The following is a 13,368-nucleotide window of genomic DNA, read 5'->3' as shown; positions in this document are numbered from 1 at the left end:
TGCTCGGGTGCTCCTAGCCCGGCAGATGGGTAGTGTGCGGTGCTTAATGTCCCCCTCATTCCTTAGTTTCTGCCGAGTGGAAGTCACTCGGTTGTGGGCCCACTCGTGATAATGTGAGCTCCTGTTAGGACTTGCAGACTGCACATCCTTTTCTGAGCCACTAAAATACCTGAGCGGGATGGATGTTCTCTGTATGTCATGTTGACTGAGCTCAATGAGTGGTGCAGAAGCAACGACTGATTTCTTTCAAAATACAGTTGGAAGGAAAGAATTACAGCCCTTCTACTTCTCTCCTTTCCCCTTGTATACAGTAACTTCACAGCACTCGGATCCTCACTATTTTGAGAAGGGTTTGCTTTGACTTTTTTTCAAATCATATTCAAAGGAAGAACCCTGGGTTTGGTATTACTTCAAAGACTTCCTCTTCGGACTGCTCAGTATCAGGAGATGGGGAATGTGAAACGGAGACGAGCCCAATTTTGTGAGATCTTGGGGGTACCTGTCTGCTGTGGATTCTGCTACATTGGCCAGTGTCCTAAAAACTGAACCTCGTGCTCCCTCACAGCACCTGTGTGGACGTGGGCCTGTTGAAATGCTGATCAAAACTTTGCTGACTGCGGAGAACTATGACAATTGTTCTGAGGGCCACTAGGGAAGTGGCGGCTTTAACACCTTACAAGGAGTTTTACTAGCTTGGTGAAGAAAATATACAGGTATTAACTTAGTCCATGACCACCACAGGTACAAAATTATGCATGATATCAGCCCATGGTGAGAGCGTTTGGCTTTAAGATTTGGGCACGCGTCTTCTATGTCTCAGGTACCTATGTGATTTTTTCAGATTAGACTTTTTCCTGTCTTCCTGGTTAAAGCATCTTACCGATTGTCCCTTTGGAAAATGATTTGTAATACCCTATTCTGAATTAATCTGATGTCAGCCTTTTGGGGTGTAGGACTGCAAGGTGAGGGCTGTTTTTTTTTTTTTTCCTGTCTTGAGGAGGATGTAGATGGAGAAGGTATCTGCTCCCAGACAGGAGGGAAAAAAAAAGGCGGGGGGGAAGGGAGGGAGCAAAAGCTCGTAATGTAAGCGATACCCATCTCAAACTTTTGGTTTCCTGTACATTTTCTTCCTCTATTTCTTAAAACCACATTGTCAGGAGTTTCTTAGGGGTTTTTTTGCTGTCTTTAGCAGAACAGCTGTGGTGTTCTGCTTTTTGCTTAGAGTTAATGTTCCTAAACAGTTTTTGGCCTGCAGCAAACAACCAAACTTGAGTAATTTGTCTCTCTTACAACATGTATTCAGAACAGCAAACACCTGAATCTTTGCTGAATGTTTGGCCCAGAGTAGTTAGAGCCATTTGTTATCCTGAATCTACAGGCACCATTTCCACTACATTGGGTGAAGGACAGAGTTTGCCTCCAGATGGTGCTAGGGAACAGGTGTGCAAAGGCCTTAGAATATTAATGCGGTTGACATTAACGATTAATAATCATGTTGTTATCGGAGATGCTAAACAGGCGATACCAGGCAGCCTTACACATGCTTCTTGCTGCCTGTGTGACGGGAAGGCTCCCAGTAGCGCATGGGAATGCAATTACGTGTAGAGATGCGCCCAGGAAAAAGTCAGGCTGTGTCCAAATGTTTGCAGAGTTTTGCCCTTATTACTATTATTCTCTATAAAATTCTTAGCCTTGGATGAAAACATTGGTTTTGCAAAAAGGGAAATACGAAGTAATTAGTGTGCTCAAATTCCCTCTCTCTGCAAGGGGGTAACGTTGCTCTGGTTCAGGCTCAGCCTCCCAGCCAGATGACACCTGGCCCGAGCTCTCCAGTCCCTTTTTGCTGCTGCAGCCCTGCAAAAACCTGTAGGCACGCTCGTGTCCCGCGGCTCCCAGCTGGGCAGGGCACCGCTGAAGGTGGCCAGCCGTGGGGGACACAGCCTGTGTCCCCTGTCCCTGCAGCAGCAGGGCCCAGAGATGCTTGCGGTGGCGCAGGAGTGGGGTTGGGGCTGGGAGAGGTGGCATGGTACTGCTTTTCCCTCCTTCCCTGGGTGAGAAAAACCTGGCATTGCAGCAGCCGTGGGTAGGGTGAGCCTGGCAGGGCGCCCACTGCGAAACAGACCAACTTTGTCCTCTCCTTAGACCTGCGGCGCCTGAGCTAAGTCATGGCATAGGTGGCCTGGCGCTCCAGAAAAGGAAAATGCAGTGTCATTCCCATCCCACGTTGGCATCCCTAAAAGCAAACAAGGGTTAGAAGCAGCACCCTCTTCCCGGTGCCATTGGTTTGCTGTGTGAGCTCTGCCCCAGACCCATGCAGTCAGTGCTGGGGAAATGGCAGGTGCTGGCAATAAATAAAGTCCTCTTTGTGCAGGAAACTGAACTTTTTAAGGTGCTCACTCAGGAGTGGTGGTAGCGCTAATGTGCGGGGGGAGGATGTGTGGTTTCCAAGCTGGAAAACATCATTCATTCCTCAGCAGTCATCCTGAGTCTTTACCTTGAAAAGGGAATTTAGCGGAGAGTTTGCATTTCTGCCTGCTAACGCCTGGTCCGGAGGGGCTCGGGAAGGCAGGACGGCTGGTGGGGGAGCCTTGTGGCTGCGCACCATGAAACCCTCCATTCCCACAAAGTCTGGCCTTAGCAACACCAGTGTGTGTGCTGAGCCCTGCTGCAGCCTCTCAGGTTGTCTGGGGAAGGCATGTCCCCTCCTACGTAGCACAGGACACTGGAGTGGCCAGAGACGTACTCAGGGAAAGACCCAGTGCAAATTTAGCTGGATGCCCTGTTCAGCTTTCAGGAAACCTGTGGGGAAATGAGAGAGAAAGCACAGAGTTAGTGCAGACCCAGGTCTTTTCAGTCATGCCACTGATTTTGGGGGACACTAACAGCCCTGGTGACTTCTGTCTCGTAGAGGCGGAATGGCACGGATGGTCTGCAGCAGTATGGAAAGCGGTAGATCCCAAGATCCATCTGATACCTTTAGCCAGCACCTTTCCCCGCGATGCTACAAACAGCAGATCTGATTGATTGCACTTTGTATGACTGACTCCTCATGTCTCTCTGCCTTGCAGGGTGTACACGATGTGATAGAAATCAAGAAAGGTTTGTGATTTCTTTGGCATAATTAGTGCCTTCGGAGTGCCTCGCTCGTTAGTCAGTGCTCTGTTATTGATGGAGCTCTGGATGGTACAGCTTCTGCCAGAAAAAAAGGCCTCATGTTGCTCGGTTCTTTCCGGGCTTAAAATAATACACGCAGATGCACTGGGTGCGCTGGGGACTCCCACACGTGCAAGGGCTTATAGTAAGTGCGTAGCGTAACACCAGGCATAAATAACAAGGGGGATGCAGGCTGACGGTAATAACATGAAGGTACTTTCCATAGGCAGAGATGCAGAGCTTGTAGATCTAGAGAGCTTCTAAAGTGGATTTGTCTGTTGATAGAGACAAAATAGTGGACCAGCGTATGTCATCGATGGCTACCAAATCACACAGAGGTACTTTGCACTTTCCTTGTTCAATGAGCACATTGAATCCGTAGCAGGGGCTGGAAGGGCGCTGAAACTGCAATTCCTTGGCTGGCTGGTGTCACCGCCCTTTTGCCACCTGTGTCATGCTGTTCGCAGGACTCACATGGAACAAGACCTAAGAGATTTCTGCTTGAAGGCCAAGTGATTTGCAAGAGTGGAGTGGGTATTGTAGAACTGAAAGTTTTCAGCATAAGTCACTTGAACTAAGGGCTATATCTGTGCTCACTCAAATATTTTTTGGAGGGCTGCAGGTCGATTGTCCTCCTGGGGCCTTTCTTCTGAAACTTGCTTTTAGTCATGGACTAACAGGGCCTGAATCTGCTGAACTCTGGGGCAAACTGCGAGGGTGATGAGTTTCTCCAGATTTTGACATGGGAACAAGTGAGGAGATGGTGATGAGGCCAAGTGGATGATACGCTGTTTAATCCTGCTGTTTATTGTGACAAGAGTTTAAACAATTTGACCAAAGACTTTTACTGGAGGTGCTTCCAAGAGCCTATCTATGCCATGCATAGATAGGCTCTTTAGAGGCAAAAACAAATAAATGATTGGCGGGAAATGCAACTTTCATCACTAATGAACTTCTGCTTTTGTTTGTTTTTTCATTAATACAGGCAGGGGTTCGATCCTCTGTTCCTGTTACAGAGCAGGAAAATTAATTTGAGAGAGCCACTGGCTTAGCAGAAAGGTTTATTGTTCTTCTCTTTGCTTTCTATACGCGGTAAAAAGATGCAGCTGAGATCAAAGGAAGGATACGAATTGCCATAGGACCTAGTTGTCTCAGCATTTTCCTCTTCAGCAGGTGGTTATCCATCCGTTCATTTCCTCTGCTGGGGTTGGCTTTTCTGTCGGTGTGAACTGGTCGGGGTATGATAACCCGCACTGCCCTGCGTGGTGGCCCCACCGTGCAGTGAGTACAAAGTACCCCCTCCAGGCCCTGGCAAATTTTTATGCCCCTCCTTGGGTGAGAAAACATAATGAGGATCGTGGCCATGATGAGCCTGTGCCTGGGGCAGACACTTGTCTCCCCAAATGCTCAGTGCTGCGCACAGAGAGATGCTGCCAACGGGGTACTTAATGCAGACACAGGAGACCACTACTACACCCGGGTCTGCTGATGAAAATGGTAATGTGGTTGACCTGAAAAAGCAGAAACAAGGAAGCACTGCATCAAGGAGTCCGTAGGAGCAAGGTGTAGCCCCTCTCTGCCCTAGAAAACAGCATAACAAGCGGTGCCGGCGTTTGGTTTGGCTGCCGCAGAGGGCTTTGGTGCACAGAGCTGCTGGTGCATGGAATGCTTGTCATACTTGTCATGCTTGTCATGTAGTGAGTTGCGCAGGTGCCATCAAGGAACTTAAGGCAAAGCTGAAAAAAAGTGTAGAGAAATGCCACGTGCACAGGACAGGAAGATCTGGCCTGTTTTCAAAGGGCTGTGGTCTGAAGAGCAAGCAACTTCTGCCACAATGCTTGGGGACATATCTGATGTCCTACCAAAGTGACAGGCAACATCAAAATATATGGATTTTGTCTGCAGTTCCTGGGTGAGGTAATATGTCTATGAATGCTGCCTCCAAGGGCAGGTGAGGCGGCTGCGTGGTGTCCATGGTTGGTGGCTGCATACAGATGAGCCCAGCCTGCCACGGCAGAGCACCGGCACCGTGGCATGGCTGGGCAAACCTTCAGCTTCCCAGCATGGGAATGAGTACACCAGCCTGAAGGACCACAAAGCAACACTGGCATGGGGAGGAGCAGGGCCACATCCCCCTGTTTTGGAAGTACAGGGGGTGAGACGTGGAAAATCACACCATCATCAGTGTGATTGAACCCGTGATGCCTCATAGGTATCACCTGGCAGGAAGGTTGGACCAGCGCATGGGCTGGGGCTGGGGCTGGGGCTGGCTGTCAAAGCCTGCCTGCAGAGGCGGGAGAGCTGTTTGTGCTCCTCACCCTCCTTAGTCCCTATCAACACAGCCTGTAGGCGTAAAACAGCAGCAGAGCTCTGCCCCATGGCACCGAGTGTCCTCCCCATCTGCCGCAAGGTCCCCGCGGCTGCTGGCACTTACAGCACCTGGGCCACGCTTGCTGCCGGGGAATAACAGCTCACATGTCCCTGCCTCCTCCCACCCCCCAACGGCATCCCGACTCCGTCATCGTGTGCTTTGGGGTTCCTCCAATTCAGAGCAGAGCAGACGAGCAGGGCAGCGCCACGGTCCAGCTGAGGTGCCTGGCTCCTTCCCATGTGTATTTTGTATTTCTGTGACAGGGTGTGGAGACTGCGTTTGACTTCTTTAATACGCACATTCAGATTTTGCATCCGCTATTTTGTCTGTGCCAGGGCTGTATGCTCTGTCACCAAAGAGTACAAACAGACACTTGGGTCCTTATCAGCGCCCAACTGCAGCTTACATAAAGTACGTGTCCCACATTGATAGAAGACATGTTATCTCGCAAACAGCACAACCAAAATAGTTTTTTTTTCCCCAGGGATTTATGACCTCCTCACCACAGCAATCCCAGTCTCCTATCCATGTCTTGTGACGCTCTCATTACGGTCCAGCACTCCCAGTGCCGCATTCCCAGCTCCCTGTGTGTCTCCCTGATCCCTCCCACAGTACCACCAGTCCCTCCGTGTACCCTCTGGGCTCTGCCCACCACAGGGCTTTGGCTTTCTTCTGTGTCCCTGTGACTTCCCTGTAATTCTGCAGCTCTCTTCCATGTTGCCTACCTGCACTTGTTGGATTGCCATTTAGGCAAGAAATAGCACGTGCTGAGATTAGTCCAGAGCTGGGTAGGTCATGTTTGGACAGCTGCCGGTGTCAGCCTCAGCAGCTGGGTGAGTGCCTCCTCTTGGTAGCCTCGACAGGGAATGGAGAGAGGGTCGGTGTCATTCACATGGTCACCAGCTCTCACAAACCTTGTAGGAGCTTTGTATCTCCAAGAGCTCTATCTCTCTGCCAAAATTTGTTGACTGTTGTCAAAAACTGTGAGTCGTGGATGTGGACTAGGAGACAGCATGACCATGTTAACTGATTTCCATAGGAATGTGTGTTGGACGCTGCCACTCCCAAGTAGAATTGGACCCGCTGCCTGAGACCTCCTAGGTCTGCACAGCACTTGACCACTGGTGAACCCATGAAATGGAAAGGACTTGGGATTATCTAGCAGGAAGGTCTTTCTTTGTGAAGTGCACTGCCTGGAGAGGGCAGCTTTGAAGTCCTGATTGGCACTGGCTTATTGCTATAAATATATAGAGAGAGTACTTTTGTGCTCAGAACATTTCTGGACGCACAACAAAGCGGGAGGAAGCGAACAAATGGAGCGCTGTGGGAAGAAGTTAATGGAGCACTATGTGGGGAGCTCCAATCAAAGCATCACTGGATAACTTCCCTTCTCTTTAGGGGTCATTATTCCTGTCTGGAGAAGTCAGGGTGGAAACTCAACTCTGTACTACACAGGACCTCTGTGCTGGGTTGAGGCAATAGCAGTGGGCTAATGTGGTATATAATATGAACGAGCAGATGGCAGCACGCTCCAAAATAATCCCTTCCGCGCCCCCAGTGAGTGCAGCACATCCGTTGACAATCTACGTGTCTGTGGGGGGACCATCTATCCAAAGAGATTGTTTCTTGACCAGCACGTGGAAACTGCTGTGGTATCAGGATGATCAGAGCTCCCTCTTGGAGTCCTTGGGTTGCCCATTTTTGGAGAGGTGCAGCTACATGCAGTGGTCTTGTTTCATCCCTGCTGTCCTAGTGGATGCAGATTGTGGCAGAGGAGGGTGAATGCTGGGGCATAACTCAAGGAGGGTCAGTGCTGAGCCTGTTGCCACCAGTGGCAGATAGAGTTGAGGTTCAGTGGGAGTCCTGCTGGTAGAGGCTGTCTTGCTCCCATCTTCCAGGGATGGGGAGAAATCTCCTTCCCTCCTCACCTCTGTCCCACATGGCACTGGATAGGGGCCTCATTGCTGGAAGCCCACAGTGAAGTTTTACCAAAGCTGAGGACAGGGTCCGTGGGAAATTGTTGTGTCCGTGTGCTGTTTGCTGGTGCAGCATGACCCTGTGCTCTTGAATAGCCCAGAGTGATGAAGGGTTCAGCTGAAAAGGTAGCGATTCATGGGACTGGTCTGGTAGGTTGGTTCAATGAAACCTGTTCTCTGCCACTGACAACTGCCTTTTCTCTGGGAAGGACACCACCCAGGAGCAGGCTGCCAGGGACCTATTAAGTTGACAAGATGCCTTTCTCGGAGGTTTCCCAGCTCTTAGAAGATGAGACTCAGCTCAGCCAAATTAGGAAGAATGGGGTCTTTCTTCCTCTGCTCATTATCACAGTTACCTGGACTAGCATCCCTCCAGGCCTCTTTGAATCTATCTTTTCATTTTCTTCTTCAAGGGCTGAGTAATTAGGCTGTTCAGAAGCTGTTAGTAACACAGTAGACTGATCCTCTCTGTCCCAGACTGTCATTTTAATGATTTGCATTTTGAGATGCACAATAATACAGTTGCATGTGGTTTTGTTTGCTGTGGCTGAGCTTAGCAGCCAGCAGTCTTTACAAAGCACATGAGCGGGTTTATTACATGCATGTGGAATCTGTCCTCCTGCTCTTTGAGAAATACAAAGATAAACTGGTGGCCACTAGCAAGGTAATATGCTCTGATTTCTGCTCAACCAGAGTTTGCTTGATTTGACTATATGCAAACTGCCTTAAGGTGCCTGTAACTCATTGCAATCTCTGGCTGCTTAAGTTCCTCTGCATGGATAGATATGAAATGAGTTGGGACTAAATCCCCAAACTTTATTTTCCTGGCTATTTTCGTGCAGGAGTAAAATGAAAATTGCAAAATTCCACAAGGAGGTGTATTGATAGATGTCTGAAATGCTGGTTTCCTGCAATGAAGACGTTGTAGGGAAGCTAGAGAAGCTATGTTAGCTCTTTACCAAGAGTATTTTCATAGCTGATGTCACATTTTCTTGATTTTTATTATTCATATGTTACTACATTTCCACGTATGTTGCCTTTTGGAGGGTGCTGTTTCTTCATTGCTGAGGGCTTCTGTCACTCTCCTGAGGAAATTAAGCTAGCAGAGGCATTAGATCCCCACAGTTTGAAGTCCATCGCATTTTGTGAAGTCTTAACTGGCTCTTTGTGTGGGCTGGGCTGGACTTCACTCCATGGCTCGTGTCCATGCCTCAGCAACGCAAGGAGCAGCAGACAGTTCTTGTGCTGCAGCTGGCCATGGCAAAACAACTGGACTTGCTGGTGTGAGCCAGAAATCTTTCACACAGTGTCTCCTTCATACCTTGGACTTTAACTAGGCTCGACACCTGTTTCCTGCATCACAGCTCCACAGGCATCCTCTAAAGAACACCAGGGGTTGTTTTGAAGTTTGAGTTTATCCAAGTGTTCAATGGCTTGAGATGAAAAAATAACAATACTTGCGAGCACTTACATTTAGGAGCATGGCGTCTTTGCCAAACGCGAACTAGAAAAATGTTCTTTCCAGCTGTGCTTCTGCTAAGGATGTGGGAGACTTCCTAGCCTTTCTCCCAGAGGAGACTTCTTTTTAGTGTTCTTCATGTTTTTCTGTTAATACCCACACAATCCTTTCAGTGGTAGCTGGGTTATGCTTCTCTTAAAGGACCACTCAGGATTTAGACTTCTGATAATTACTCTCAAGGCTTTGTTTTCTCTCCCAGGCTACATGATGCAGCAGAGGAAAGGTTCTCATCAGAACAAGGGGAGAAAAACGAAAAGAGGGCCTGCTTTCACCTCCAGGGAACTTGGCTGGTGATTTGTCCATGATGCCCAGGACCAGATGTGCCTCCTGTCCAGTTACTCTCAAAAACTGCTTCTTGACTCAAGTTCAGGTTTCAGCACTTCATATGTGTAACTTGCATTGGAGGAGGGAGGATGGGCCAAAGAACCTTATCTTCTTATTAACATAAATAAGCATGCGGCATGCAGTTTACATACACGGGGAAGGGTCATAGCTGTATTCGCATAGGTGGCAAGGGCACTGACAGATTAAAAACAAGTTAAATTTGATCCAACACTTGTGAAAGCCTCTCTTAAACTTCAGATGGATGCAAATGGCAACAAAAATTAAATAACACATGGCCAGCGGTGATTGCTGGAAAACAAATATTTGGAGGAAATCAACGATCAGATTTTCTGGAGCACTACTGCTTTGCTGTGCACCCTCCATGCAATCTGGCCATAAGGCAATTCGAGCGATCAGGAGAGGGTGTTTTGGGTATAGCCCGTTGCAAGCTATTCCACTTAAACCCTTTGGAACTAGCATAGCAGATACAAAGGTGGGGCTGGAAAAAAGGACTGCTTATCCCAGCCTGCTGCTTCTCCTCTCTGTCCACTCCAGGGTGAGTCAGAGCAGCCCCTCCTCACTCTGTGCCCTCCAGCTGTAAGAGCCTGCTCAAAACAGCATCAGGAGAGAGTCAGTGTAAAGGGGGATTCGAAACTACCTTTGCATGTGACTTCTGACATGTCTTATGCTGCTACACCCACAAAAAATAGAATCATAGATATTAGGGATCTGGATCCATGGAAAGGGACATCTGCCTGTGTTTGGTCTGGAAAATCATTGTAGGACAGCATCCTTCCCCCAGACTGCCTGCCCTGGTGAGGTCCTTTCCCTCACGTTTCCAATAGCAAAAGGATGCAGATCAAGCAGTGCCCTCCATGGTAGCTGTTCAGTGCCATCATCTTAGAATGTGTTTGATGGACGTGCACCACCACCAGAACTGATGAAATAGAAGGAAAACTGGAAGGAAAAAGAACAGGTCTGCCTTGCTTTTCCACAGCTGTCATGGCTGTGTGCAGTGAGCAGGTGCAAAGCCTTCCTCCGAACCGCACGCGGCTGTCTTCCCGAGTGACCTGTGCTCCTGTCTCTCCACTGTGCTCCAAGTGCCAAGTGCTCTGCTCATCTCCATGGCTGCTTTTGTTGCTAATGGGAGGCTATTGCTTTCTAAAAATAAACAAACTAATATTTAAGATAAAAATGATGAACTCACTCAGTGTCACTCTGCTTTTCTAAGGCATATGTTTGCATTGAGCAGAAATGTGCATCCTTGCTTAGCTGGCAGACAAGCAATTGCTTTCCTGAAGGAGATAGGTAGGCATTGCTCCTGTCTTTTTTACAGTGAGTACGGCACCCGGGCTTAGAAATAATCTGTTTTGGAAGTGATCTGTGAGATGACTCTGCTCACATAGAAGAACCGCACCCATTGCCTCTGCTTACACAGAGGTGATGGTAATGCATCTCTGCCTGGAATGTACGTCTCAAGACTCAGTAATGTCTACTGAGACCTGGGTGGAAAGCACAGGAGTACTACTTAGTACTGACCTAGGAACATATGTAATCCCAAAGTACACCTGAACAAGTACATCAGATGGAAAATTAGTGAAACAGAGACCAAGGGAAGTACTGTAACTTTGGGGGGAATGGTGAAGGCAGTGGAGCAAAACAGCTGCTGCCTCAGCATTCCCCAGTACAGTGGGGTTTTTTGAATTAGGGTAAGAAAGTATGATTTCATGAGGTTTTTTTCTCCCTGTGGACTATTTTAAGCAGATGTATATGTTCCAATTTTTACTTACCTAATGGGGAAAAAACTGTATATCCTTTCCACTCATTTAAAAACAATTAGGTTTATGCATAACTTAAAATATAAGCATGGCAGAAGACAACAGGACAGAAAAAATGGGCTGTGGACCTGGAAGAGAGGTAGATAAGCAATTACAGCAAAAAGTTTTTCCTATATTTGCAAGTCCCAAAAGGGACCAGGCAAGTGCTAACTGAAAAATGTGCGCATTACCAGTCCTCTGGTGTCTGATAAGAAGTTAATTTGGTGGTACCTGCCTAACCACCAGCGGGCTGAGGGAGTCTCAGCAGTCATGTCACCATATGGAGGGCAGGGTTAACAAATCCAAGCTTTGCATTTTTCAGTGACCGTAGTACTGACTATCATCTTGGAGTCTTCTTGTCCTACCACAAGAAAACCTGATACACGGTGTTTGAGTTGCTCAACTCTGCAGCCTGATCCCAGCTCCCTGGGTTTCTTACGTAGGTTGTAGGTGTTCAGGACGTACTGCTCCGTAACTTTGCTGGGAGACAGTCTGTCACTCTGGAAGGGGCACAAGCTGGCTATTATTTTTCTTTTCCTCCGGCCGTTACAAGGCATGATCAGGTTAGTCCTTGCGGAGTTCCTGGAAGCCATTTGAGCAGGGTTATAATTGGATTGCACGAGCCTTGGCCTTTTGCCTTCTCTTCCAGCTATCATTTTCCAGTACCTGAATCAATGCAGAAGGAAAAGCGATACTAGCAGGGATAGGGGGGTTGGCTGTGGCTGGCTGGGGGGTGACTTCCACACCATGAAAAATGTTAATGCCCCTGTAAACTTGTTTTCATTTGGAATGAAAGTAAGACACTGGGATTTTTTGGATTTTGGAAAAAAATATGAGAAAGAGAGCTTGCATAGCAGTTTGAAGCTAAGCCTCCCACAGGCTGTTGTTTTCAAACAAAACTTCTCATTTTGAAATGAGAGGCTGATTTTTTTTCAGTATTTCCCACGTAAAACCGAGCATTTCAACACTTTTTAACTGAAAGCTCAGTATAAAATCCACAGTGAAATGGTTTGGTGTTTGCAAATGAAAGAAAGTTTCCCAGACATGTAAGTAACTTTGGTCCCTCAAAAATGCAGCCTCTCCCAAGCCAACCCCCTGTCAGGGAGTGGTGGGAGCTTCACCTTCACCACCATCCATCCACACGTTGCCCAGCTCTGCTCTTGCCCCAGGCTCTGGCTGCTCCATCACCTCCCTCTGGCCTGATGGAGGCACAGTGTCTTTTGCTTCCAGCACTCAGACATTTACCTTGGCAAGAGCTGAGCTCACAGGAGAGTCACCGAGAGTGCTAAATCTGCCTAGTTAAACGGAGGCAATAATGAGCTCTCCCTGTCCGTTCACTTAGGCTGAGAGGAGGGATGCTGGCACGTTTCTGAGCACGGTGCCCCCGAGCTGCCAGCCGAGTCGTGGCTGTGCTGTTCTTTCACCAGTGCGTTAAACTGACCGGTACCTTTTCAGCAGCTCTGTGAGTCCGGTTTCTGGCATCCGGCATCACTTTTGTCCTATGCACAGCTCCTAGGAGCCCTAGGTTGTTGCACAGACAGCAGAGGGAAGTACCCAAAGCAGAGTTATCCTCAGGACTCAAGTTATTTCCTTTTCATTCCCCTCCTAAGGTTTCTAAAAGCTATAAGCTGTTGGTATTGTTTGAGGTCTTAAGGGACATAAATACTCTGTTCAGCCTGTGTTTGCAGTTCGTTGGAAATACAGGATTATCTCCAAAGGCTTAAACAGTCTGAATGCCATTCTGGCAGAGACAGTAGTTATTTTGTATATTGATTACTGTAGTGAGACTGACCTTCTCATGGGCTAGTCTGTCTTGTTTATTTTCCTGTCTGCACCAGTGAGAGAAGTTTAATTAAACAGATTCCACTGGAGAACATTTGCTTGGAGACTTAGTGCCCTTCCCTTGCTCCAAAAAAAGAGGTATAGTCAAAAGCATGTGGATTAGTCCCTACGTTTAAGCTCCTTTAAAATCCTTTTCCTATATTCTCTCTAACGTTCATGCACTTTGAGAGCCTTAGTGCTATGTAACATTTACATATGTTCTTTTTTACTGGCCTGGTCTTGTTACTTTTAAAAAAAATAATATATGCATATATATATATGGCTGCATGTCATAGGTGTCGGTCTCTTTTCCAAGTAACAAGTGATAGGACAAGAATAAACGGCCTCTAATTGTGCCAGAGCAGGTTTAGATTGGATATTAGGAAA

The 13,368-nt window shown here is 47.7% G+C and overlaps 1 protein-coding gene across 1 annotated transcript; it reads left to right on the top strand.

The window, feature by feature from the left end:
- Positions 1-6,319: 6,319 nt before the first annotated feature.
- LOC128906795 (putative deoxyribonuclease tatdn3-A) lies at positions 6,320-13,086 on the top strand. The gene is given in 5 exon segments (XM_054194692.1): positions 6,320-6,357; positions 8,652-8,783; positions 10,596-10,651; positions 11,611-11,723; positions 13,003-13,086. Coding segments are annotated over 5 exon segments (423 nt in total).
- Positions 13,087-13,368: the final 282 nt, after the last annotated feature.

Source organism: Rissa tridactyla, chromosome 3 (genome assembly GCF_028500815.1).
Source record: "Rissa tridactyla isolate bRisTri1 chromosome 3, bRisTri1.patW.cur.20221130, whole genome shotgun sequence".
Lineage (NCBI taxonomy): Eukaryota > Metazoa > Chordata > Aves > Charadriiformes > Laridae > Rissa > Rissa tridactyla.
Note: the sequence above shows the minus strand (reverse complement) of the source record. Positions and strands in the feature narration are given on the sequence as shown.